The sequence below is a fragment of the Mus caroli genome, unplaced genomic scaffold, assembly GCF_978045245.1.
Source record: "Mus caroli unplaced genomic scaffold, Mus_caroli_1 scaffold_6, whole genome shotgun sequence".
In the NCBI taxonomy this organism is placed as follows: Eukaryota; Metazoa; Chordata; class Mammalia; order Rodentia; family Muridae; genus Mus; species Mus caroli.
Genome location: NW_028227261.1, coordinates 27,437,501 through 27,448,979, shown reverse-complemented (window position 1 = coordinate 27,448,979; position 11,479 = coordinate 27,437,501). Strand labels below are relative to the sequence as shown.

General features: G+C 48.8%; 1 protein-coding gene across 1 annotated transcript in view; it reads right to left on the bottom strand.

The window, feature by feature from the left end:
• Positions 1-2,486: 2,486 nt before the first annotated feature.
• The window catches only part of LOC110293736 (ornithine decarboxylase 1-like), an 11,883-nt gene continuing 2,890 nt past the window's right edge, over positions 2,487-11,479 (bottom strand). Inside the window, exons 4-10 of the mRNA XM_021161593.1 lie at positions 11,003-11,137; positions 9,024-9,189; positions 7,969-8,116; positions 4,090-4,190; positions 3,263-3,281; positions 2,999-3,206; positions 2,487-2,511 (exon numbers count right to left, since the gene is read on the bottom strand). Coding sequence (XP_021017252.1) covers positions 2,487-2,511; positions 2,999-3,206; positions 3,263-3,281; positions 4,090-4,190; positions 7,969-8,116; positions 9,024-9,189; positions 11,003-11,137 — 802 coding nt within the window. The remainder of the gene's footprint in view (positions 2,512-2,998; positions 3,207-3,262; positions 3,282-4,089; positions 4,191-7,968; positions 8,117-9,023; positions 9,190-11,002; positions 11,138-11,479) is intronic.

The following is an 11,479-nucleotide window of genomic DNA, read 5'->3' as shown; positions in this document are numbered from 1 at the left end:
ATGGATGATGGATAGATGATGGGTGGATGGATGGATGATGGGTGGATGGATGGATGGATCAATGGATAGTAGATAGATGATGGGTGGATAAGTGGATGGGTGGATGATAGATGGGTGGATGATGGATGTTGGATAGATGATGGGTGGATGGATGGATGGATGGATGGATGGAGGATGGATAGATGATGGGTGGATGGATGGATGGATGGATGGATGATGGATAGATGATGGGTGGATGGATGGATGATAGATAGATGGGTGGATGATGGGTGGATGGATAGATGGTGAATGGATGATGGTTAGATGATGGGTGGATGGATGGATGATGGATGGATGATGGGTAGATGGTGCGTGGATGGATGGATGATGGATAGATGATGGGTGGATGGATGGATGATGGGTGGATGGATGGATGGATGATGGATAGATGACAGATGGATGGATGGATGGATGGATGATGGATAGATGATGGGTGGATGATGGATGCATGCATGATGGGTGGATGGATGGATGGATGGATGGATAGATGATGGATGGATGATGGGTAGATGATGGGTGGATGGATGGATGATTGATAGATGATGGATGGATGGATGAATGGATGGATGATGGATAGATTATGGGTGGAAGGATGGATGATGGATGGATGGATAATGGGTGGGTGGATGGATGGATGATGGATAGATGATGGATGGATGGATGGATGGATGGATGGATGGATGGATGATGGGTGTATGATGGATGATGGGTGTATGATGGGTGGATGGATCGATGGGTTGTAGATAGGTGATGGGTGGATGGATGGATGATGGGTGTATGATGGGTGGATGGATCGATGGGTTGTAGATAGGTGATGGATGGATGGATGGATGATGGGTAGATGATGAGTGGATGGATAGATGATGGATGGATGGATGATGGGTGGATGATGTTTGGATGGATGGATGATGGATGGATGGATGATGGATAGATGATGGGTGGATGGATGGATGATGGATAGATGATAGGTGGATGGATGGATGATGGATAGATGATGAGTGGATGGATGGATGTGTGGTTGGATGGATGGAGGATGGATAGATGATAGATGGATGGATGGATGGATGATTAATAGGTGATGGGTGGATGGATAATGGATGGATGAATCATAGATGGATGTGGATGGATGAATGATGGATGGATGATGGCTGGCTGGAAAATGGATCGATGGATGGTGGATGAATGGATGGATGATGGCTGGCTGGAAAATGGATCAATGATGGTGGATGAATGGATGGATGATGGGTGGATGAATGATGTATGGGTAATGGCTGGCTAGATGATTGATTGATGATGGATGGATGAAGGGAAGGATGAATGATTGACAGATGGATAATAGATGGATGAATGATAGATGGATGGGTGGATGTAGCTAGATGAATAATGGGTGATGGCTGGCTGGATAATGGTTGGGTGGTGGATGAATGGATGGATAATGGATGGATGATGGATGGAGGGATGGATGATGGATGAATGAATGATGGATGGATGACTGGCTGATGGATCAATGTGGATGGAGGGATGATGGGTGATGGTTGGATGATGGATGGATGGATGAATATAGATAAATATTCATAGTCATAGATAACTACACCCACAGAACAAGCAGAACACACCAGTTCTTGCATCTAAGTACAGTTTTTTTTATTTTCGCCAAAGACCAATGATATCTGTATTTTGAAACTCCTTTGATAGATAGATAGATAGATAGATAGATAGATAGATAGATAGATAGATAGATATTAATATTTCCACTCCTAAGTTGCAAGCTGTGGAGAGGCCAAATGAGCACCACACTGTCTTGAAGACTGAGCCTTTCCCACATTCGTGGGAGGAGTCAGCAGCCCACACCTTCCACTGGATGTCTCGTGGTGGGGGATTCTCTTCCGTTCAAGGATGCTGGAAGATTTCCTCAGACAGTAGAGCTGGGCTGTGACACAACTGGGCAAGTCTTGAAAGCCTTGGCAGAGACTGTGCATCCCAGAAAGCTTCATCATGCGAAGTTTAGAAAGCACACAGGAGGTAGTGGCTTCCCCCTGGGGGTCACTCCCCACCTCACTTCATCCTGAAGCACTCCTGGGTACCCTTTTGTTAGTGTCCTTCCCCAGAGTACACAGTCTTTTTTGAGATTAAGGTGCCTAGCTCATGTGTCAGCACAAATCTGGCCTTCCTTGTCTCCCCCATTCTCCATGGGGGTCCTATAGTCTAGGTCCTATCCCTTCAAGAGCCAGAAGGGATGCCAAGCCACCCAGGACAGTCATCTGGTACTTCAAGCTTACTTAAAAAAGACAACTGTTTCCAACGCATAAAAGGGTCTCATCAGTGCAGAAGAGGCCAGGCCTCATTTCCCCCAAGGACCAATCTCATAGGCCTTTCACAGTAAGCTTTCCCCAGTGGGCATATCATACTGGGTGTCTGACTCCTCTTCATTCTGGCCATGTCCTGGCCTAAGGTACTGTCCCCAGTAGGCTCCTGTGGAAAAATTGCTACAGTTCAAGGGGTTCATAAGGCTCACACACACACACACACACACACACACACACCCCTCCTCTGGTGATGAGTCCTGATCTAGGCAGAGCAGGGTCCCCAGAGCAGGGGCTCATCTGAAGGACAATCCTGAGAACTCGGGGTCAGGGGACAGGGGCAAGGGGAACGGCTATTACAAACCGCCAGAGACTGTAAGGTTTGGGCTATGAAACCAAGGACTAGATGGGTCCATAGGCTGCTTGATTCTACCCCCACCGAGGCATCCACTCCTTAGCTGGTACAGCTGCCCTGGAACCTCTGACATACCTGAGGAGAGCAAGACCTAGTTAACCATCAAGAGACCCATGGCAAACGTGTTCCCTAGGCTTGAGCCTCCCAAGCTCAGCTACCAGCTCCCATTGCCAGGCCCAAGGCTGGAGAAAGCCCCCTCACGCCCACCATGGCTGCCCTCCATACCCTTCCCCCTGGACACCTGAGTTGGGGGCTCATGGCATCATAGACAGTTGAGATCGGGAAGCCATTGAAGGTGGAACTCATGGAGCTACTGTAGGCACCCATGTCAGGGAAAATCAGCCAGTCACCTACATCCAGCTCTGGCAACTGAACCTCTGTCGAAAAAAGTCGGTCAAAGGCATCGCATGTGGGGCCATAAAGCGTGCAGGGGAAGAGAAGAGAGGGGGCTCCGAGAGGAACTCCTGCAGGGAGAGGAGAAGGTGGAATCAGAGAAGGAAGAGGCGGGGCTCCGAGGGGAACTCCTGCAGGGAGAGGAGGTGGAGTCAGAGAAGGAAGAGGCGGGGCTCCGAGGGGAACACCTGCATGGAGGAGGTGGGGTCAGAGAAGGAAGAGGCGGAGCTCCGAGGGGAACACCTGCATGGAGGAGGTGGGGTCAGAGAAGGAAGGGTCACATTGCTAGGATGTTATACATGGCCCTGGGGGACATGTGGCCATCCACCAGCATGGACATTACTATTCAGCTACTGGCAACAGTGACAGAGTGGCTGTTCTGTGCCAGTGTTTCGGACATACACATAGGCCCTGCTGTCCCGGAGCTTGCAGTCCACAAGTGCATCACACATGCATGCTGGGGACCCGAAGATCAGGTCTCAGAAGCCACTGCACATTGGGGTCACCTGGGGAGTTTTAGTGATGAACCGATGCTGGGTTCAACTGAAGATTTACATCTGTTTCTGTGTATGAGGGCATGGCCGGGCAGTGGAGACTTTGACAGTTTCGCAGGTGGCTCTGATCTGGGGGCCTTGGGAACCCACTACTCCCCAAGTCTTCTGTATCTCCAACATCCCAGAGTTCTAGAAGTATACACAGCCGCAGCACATACAGAGATGCACATAGAAGCACCCAGAGCTGATCGGATCCATGCAACCCCCACAGATGTGTGTGCTGGCACAGGCATGAATCATCAGGTGTGCCCTAGAAAACACATCCATATGTGTACATGTAGAGCCCTGCACCAGTGCCTAGCATGACAACCTTCAGAGCATGGGTGACCTGAGACCCTGGCTCTTGGGACAGAGGCTGGTCACAAGACACAAAAGGCCCCCTTACCTTCACCACTATGGGTATCCTGGGGACAGAGTCCCTGAGGAAGAGTCGGAAGACTCCATAATGGCCCTCATTAAGGTAGTATGCCAGCTTCCTGTGGCCTCCTGGGAACAGGGAGTGAACAGATGAGCTGCACTTGGCCAGGTTTCCCTAATGAGTCCTTTCTCCCTTGGGAGAGGTCCTACAGAACTCCTGCCTTGTTCTAAGGGTCATCCCCAAGCCCTCTCCTGCCATAACGTGTGCCAGCCCCCAGACCCTCTGCTTCCCACATGGAACACTGAGCAGCAATAACCGCTGTGACATGATCTGTTTTAAGTTCTTCACGTGAGGAGTGCATTTACTGTGTACCATGACCCCTGCAGTACAGTTGGAGAAACTGAGTCTTGCCAGAAGTCCGTGGGAGTAGGAAATGGGCTAGGATTATCCCTGAGCACCTACTATGTGAGACAAGACAAGAGTGAGTACCTATTGTGTGCAGCAGGACAGGAACTCTGGTGTTTATTTGCTGTCTCACTTCAGGCCATGCTAGTGTGTCCATTTCCTTTCTTTCAGGAATTGCCATGTTAACCGAATTTCCTCTTTCCTTCTTTCCTTCCTCCCTCTCTAATTCACATGGTCTTGGTAGAGATTGAAGGCAAGGCCTTGCTTTTGCTAGGCAAGTGGTCTAGCACTGAACTATATCTGCAGATCTTGACTTTTGAGAGAGGCTCTTATCATGTAGCCCAGGATGGCACTGAAGTTTGTGGTCTCCTTGCCTCAGCCTCCTGAGTCCTGGAATTGTGGGCATGTGCCACCACACCCTGTTTTATTTTGTGTTCCTGTTTCTTTGTTTGAGACAGAGTCTCATAACCCACACTGGCCTATGTAACTCCACATCCTGAGTGCTGGCATTACAGGTGGGGACCAGCATATCTGGTCTCTTTGATATTCTTAACACTCTGGCATCTGGGCTCAGGAGATCCAAAGGAGTCTGACCTTCCCAGGCTAGCTAATTCCTAGAGGCAGTAATTGTCTGCATAGATGGCCTCCCTCATGTACAGCCACCAGAGCAGAGCCTAAGCAGCCAGATGCTTCCCTTAAAAAAAAAATTTTTTTAGATTTATTTATTTCATTTGTATGGATGTTTTGCGAGCATGTGTGTCTGTACACCACATTCATGCAGTGCTCACAGAGGCCAGAAGGCAGCACTGGAACTGAGGTTACAGCTGGTTGTGAACCACCCTATGGGTTCTAAGAATTGAACACAGGTCCTCTGCAGAAGTAGCAAAGTTTTCTAAACTGCTAAGTCATCTTCCCAGACCTGCTGATTCATCTCTTGAACTATCCGTGTTCCAGCCACTTTCCTGGTGTTTGTCACCCGAGGATCAGAGACCACAGCCATCCTTACATTTTTGAGCACGCTGAAATTACCCAAACTAGCCAGAACTAAGCCTGTCTTGCATGCCCAGCCTGGCCATTCCCTCCCTTGTAAATCATAATGGAAATGGAGTGTGTAATCCCAGCACTTAGGAAGCTGGGGTCAGAGGGCTGCCACAAGTTCCAGGCCAGGCTGGACTACAAAGTAAGAACCTGCCTAATAATAATAATAATAATAATAATAATAACAGTAGAGTATAGTTCAGTTGGTAGAGAATTTGTCTAGAATACACAAAGCCCCGGGTTTGATCCCAGCACCACATACATTCAGTCGTGGTGGTGCGCACTTAGAACTAGGAAAGAAGAGGCAGGAGGATCAGAAGTTGAAGGTCATCCTTAGTTACAGGGCTGTTGTGAGCACAATGGTCCTTGTGCCCATAGACCACTAGGAAAACCAGGAATGTTAACCATTCAATGAGGTGTGTCTCCTCAATGGTGGAAATAAAATACCTGCCTTCCATCCAGAATGCCTGTGGGTATTGTTCCTGACCTAGTGACCTCTTGCTATCTGTAGAGGCACGCCTCAGCCAAATCTCCCAGAATGTCTATCCCAGAATCTCTCTCCCTAAAACTTTATCTTTAGCTCTCACCTTTAGGGGAGATGTCATGCGTACTTTGTGGCCTGTGACCTCTCTGCTATCTCGGACAGAGATTCCACCAGATCCTAGGTCTTCAAGCTGTAGAACCCACCCTCACGGTCACACACACTTTGTAAAGGAGTTTTTACGAGGTCGCACCTTAAGCTTTATTGTGCACTTGGACTTGGAGTGGTCGTTGCCTGGAAACCTTTTTCCAAATGTGATTGTGTTCAGATGTGCCAATAAACCACCTACGACCAGACTCCCTGAAGTTTGATCTAGGTTGAGGTCAACCTGAACTGAGTTTTCATTCTCACCTCTCCCTTCACTGCCTGCCTACGTCTGCAGAGGCCTCCTCATGCGGCCAGGGCCCAGGTCAGTCTAGACTACATGGGACCTGTTTTCACAAGCAAACATCCCAGTGAAGACGCTGGCCTTCTTTTCTTTCTCCATCCACTACGAGCGGATGAGGCACTCAGGGACTCCTGTCTCTGGGAAACTGTCACATTTTATCCGAGGCATGTCTCTATGTGAGTATGTCTTGCCACAGCTAATTAGAACAAGTCCTTAGGACAATTCCTGGGTGTGCTGAGAAACTGTGGCAGCACCACCAGCTGTGGACGGCCCCCTCCCTCTGAACACTGCCTCGTCTGCTGTGACTTAGATAAGCAATGTGGCTGCTTTCTCCTTCCATCCCCCGAGCTGTTACAAAACCTCCAGACACAACCTCCACCAGTCTGCTCTTCACAGCCGTCTTAGTTTGCCTTCACAATGCTCCCGAACTTGCATTCGGGATTCCAGTCAGATTCTCTTAACATCTAGACAGCTGGATGCCACTTGGATGCCGACTCTGAGTACAGACTCTCTCTCTGATAGTTTCCTTTCTCCTCCCTCTCTCTCTAACCCCAGCCTCAGTGGTACCTGGATTGATTCTGGGTTGAGTTCATCGTGATGTCAGGGGTAAAGGGCAGCTCTGCTGGAGTCAGAAGGACCTGGGCCAGCTGCATTGCTAATGAGCCTTATTACCTTGGATGAGTCACTGTCCTCTCTGAGTCTCCATGTACTACACGTGTTCAGTGAGGGCTACCCCAAGCTATCTCACAAGATGGCTGAGCAGGCCTGAGGTAAAATATGTATTTCAGGTGTCATTGATTTCTGCATATTGACAGCTCTTGCTTTCGTGGGCGAAACAATCTCCCAAATCCTTGTAATTATCTGGGGCAGAATGACTGAAGACAAGTATGCTACACCCATCATCCTCCAATGAGACACGCCATCAGAAGAGTAGGGGAGGGGATCAGAGTGATTGACAGATATTTGCACGCCAATATCACTCCATCCAGAAGATCAAAGAGCGCTAGCCCAGTGGACGCAGACCTGGGAATATTCTCGATTTTGCCATGAAAATATTTCTGGGTCATTCTCTGGGAACATGGCCACTCTACCTTTCTCCTACATGCAGAGACAAAAATAACCAAAGAACTCTCCTGGGAGACACAGGGATGAGTGTCAACAGCTACTGTCACCAGAGGATGTCAGCCTCAGGGATGCATCCCATCACAGCAGTCAATCCTGTGCTATCCTTTGTGGGAACTTGTATAGTCTGGGACTTCACCTGCTGCACTCATGGGTCTGCTCCTGATTGACTGGGTTTAGACATTGGGTCTAGGGTCTCGTAGACTGTACCCTGCACCTGCTCCCTCAGTGCAGGGTAGACTTACCTTGGTCTCCGCCCTTCACTTCCCCTTCTTGGCAACAATAAACAGTGCATAGACAGGATCAATCCCATGCCTCGCTCTGATCTCACTTCCTATAAATAGGCGCCCAGTGTATACCCCAAACCCACCACTCCCTGTGTCCTGGGGACACCCAGACAGTGGCTACACACCTGGATCCAGGGAAGACTTCTTGGCTATGATGTTCACAGCAGCTGTGCACACGGACCCCGCATAGAAGCGGCCAGGCTCTGCAATGACCTTGATACCGGTCTCCTCCGGGAAGTACTGGGCCAGGGCAGTGTTGATCACTCTCGACATCTGTGGTGACAGATCCTGTCTCTACTGTATCCTGAGTCTAAGCAACTGACATGACTCTCCTCCCTTCCCTGTGTCCCTACCATAGCCATGTGGAAAGAAGAAACAAGTAGAAGTAAGACTGGGAGAGTCCAAAGTGCACGGCCAGTGCATAGGCTCTGGCACCCTTAGGAATGTGACATTGTGAATAATTGTCACATGGTCAGCAGAGACAGAAGGCTTGCTGAAGCTAAGGGGTCATGATTTCCTACCAGGCAGAGCCAGGGCCATCGGCTAAGGTGTCTAAAGGAGGACACGGGGGTGCTGGAGAGATCGCTCAGTGGTATAACACTTTTGAAAAAGAAGGGGGGTGAGAAGGGGGGTGGGGATGGAGATACGAGGGGGGGGAGGAGGAAGAAGAAGAAAAAAGGAGGGGAAAGATAAGGAAGAAGAAAAAGAGGCAGGGGAAGGATGAGAAAGAAGAAAAGGAGGAACAAGAGGAGGAAGAGAAGGAGGAAGAGGAAATGGAAGAGGAGAAGGAAGAGGAAGAAGAGAAAGAGGAGGAAGAAGAGAAGGAAGAGGAGGAGGAAGAGGAGGAAAAGAAGGAAGAGGAAGAAAAAGAGGAGGAAGAGAAGGAAGAGGAAGCCATTTTTAGATGTAGCTCCTGATTTTGTGTCAGAGCTGTGAGGTAACAGAAAGAAGGGCAGTAAGAAGCAGGCTCACCCACTCAGACACACTCTAAGCCATGCATGTAGTCAGTAAAGACGTGTACTGAAGGCAAACCCACAAACAGACTTCCAGTTACACAAGGTTACTTCACACAAACACACACAAACACAGGAGCGTGCACACGCACTTGACACCCCCACCCATTCCCACCCCAAGCAGCTACACCCAGACTGCTCCTCATTCCTGGGGCCATCCCTCTCACCTCTTCAAATTTGGCTTCAGAGCCCTTAACTCCTGGGAAGCCCCCTCCAAGATCCAGGAGGCTCATGTGGTGGCCAGCCTTGCAGCCCATCTCAAACACACTATGGCAGTCAGCGATGGCCTGTCTGTAGCTCTCAGGTGTGTGGCAGTCGGAACCCACGTGGAAGCTGAGCGTGGCCATTGGTGTGGAAGACACACAGGTGGAGACTGAAGTCAGTGTGAGGAGAGATGTTCCAGGGAACACCCACCCAGGGGCTTTAAGACCTGGGCCAGTCAGTGCCAAGATCACCCTCAGGGAGACACACATCCCATGGTCACCCAATCAGAACTCAGGACAGAGTGACATTTTCTCCCGGCTGCTCACTCCCAATGCCTCTGTTGAAGGGGATCCTGTTCTCTTACCTAGAACTCATGTCATTAGAACCCCACAACCCACGGCCCTCTGAAGATACCAAGTGAGTACCAGGTAGAGGGGATTAGAGGCTTTCTCATGAGATGCAAAACCTGGCTGGCCAGAAGGCTCAGAGCATAAAGGTACTCGCTGCTAACCTCGACTACCTGAGTTTAATTCCTGAACCCCACATGATGAGAGATGAATGCTAATTCCTAAAAGTTGTCCATGGTATGTACACACACACACAGACACACACATATAGACACACACACACATAGACACACACAGACACACACACAGACACAAACACACACGCACATTCAAAATAAGTATAAAAAAGTAAAAAAGTTTAATTCAAACATTATTAATTTAAAAAATGTAAGGGTCCTAAAGCATATAACTAACTAATGCAATTTTTAAGATAGCACTTCATATAGCACGAGGTAGCTTCCAACATATAATATAGTCAAAGATGACCTTGAACTTCTGACCCTTCACCCGCCACCTCTGGAGTGCTGAAGTGCTGGACTATGGGATGTGTACCATGGCTGGTTTTATCCAGTGCATACCAGACAAGCACTCTACCAACTGAGCTATGTGCCCAGCCCTACCCCTTTTGGAGACCGGGTCTCCCGTTGTCCAGCCTGCCTTTGATGTCACTACTCTCCTGCCTCTGCCTCCCTGAGTGCTGGGATTCCAGCTGTGTGTCCCCACACCCAGCTCTCAGAAAGAATAAAATGAATGCGTGTATCCAGGAGGAATGAAATGTAAACATTTCAGACCTAGACTGGATCTGTAACGGTGATTAGAGCCCAAGGGACAAAAGGAGGTCAGCTACACCACTCCTGACTTCATTTAAAATTCCAGTCTTTGTCATCATGGAGATTTTGTTTTGATTTTTAAAAAAAGATTATTTATATATATATATATATATATATATATATATATATGTGTGTGTGTGTGTGTGTGTGTGTGTGTGTGTGTGTGTGTATATGTGTGTGTGTGTGTGTGTGTGTGTGTGTGTAGTAGCTGTCTTCAGTACTCTAGAAGAGGGCATCAGATCCCATTACAGATGGTTGTGAGCCACCATGTGGTTGCTGGGATTTGAACTCAGGACCTCTGGAAGAGCAGTCAGTGCTCTTAACTGCTGAGCCATCTCTCCAGCCCCTAAAATGAATTCTTTTTTTTTTTTTTTTTTGGTTTTTCGAGACAGGGTTTCTCTGTGTAGCCCTGGCTGTCCTGGCACTCACTTTGTAGACCAGGCTGGCCTCGAACTCAGAAATCCGCCTGCCTCTGCCTCCCGAGTGCTGGGATTAAAGGCGTGCGCCACCACGCCCGGTTAAATGAATTCTTAATACGAGTGCTTATTTCTCCAGCCCCTTGTTTTAATTTTTTTTAAAAAATACTGTTTGAAAATGTCACATATCTGGAGTGTTACATTTCTTTGATATTGACTTCAATTTTATCCCCAAGGCCTTACATCCTCTAGACTTAGAAAACACACAAAGCAGAGGTGTCCCTGAGAGTCCTTGGTTGCCTAGGGATAGCAATAAAAATGGAGACAGGGAAGGCCAGTGCTCACTTACGAGGCCCCCACCACAGCCAACCCCAGCTCTCTGGCAACCTGGAGCAGGTGTCCACATGCCTCCAGATGGGCTCCAAACTTGGTGTGCAGAGGGAAGGTGCTTTGACTGTCCCGGGTCTGTATACGGAGAACCAACCTGGAGGAGGAGAGAGGACAGCAGGGGTGCACAGGAACTCTGAGACCCTCTGACCTTCCCACCCATCCCTGCCTAGTTCCTCCCAACTATTCAGCATAGAGAGCAAGGAGCAAGCACCTCCTGCTTACAGAATTAGAATGGCATCGTTAAGACTTTCTAAGGAACCAGGGGTGTAGGCTGGGCAGTGGTGGTGCAGGCCTTAAATCTAGTACTTAGGGGGCAGAGGTAGTGGATCTCTATAAGTTTGAGGCCATACTGGTCTACAGAGTGAGTTCCAGGAAAGCCAGGGTTACACAGAGAAACCCTGTTTAGAAAAACAAAAACAAAAACAAAACACAAACA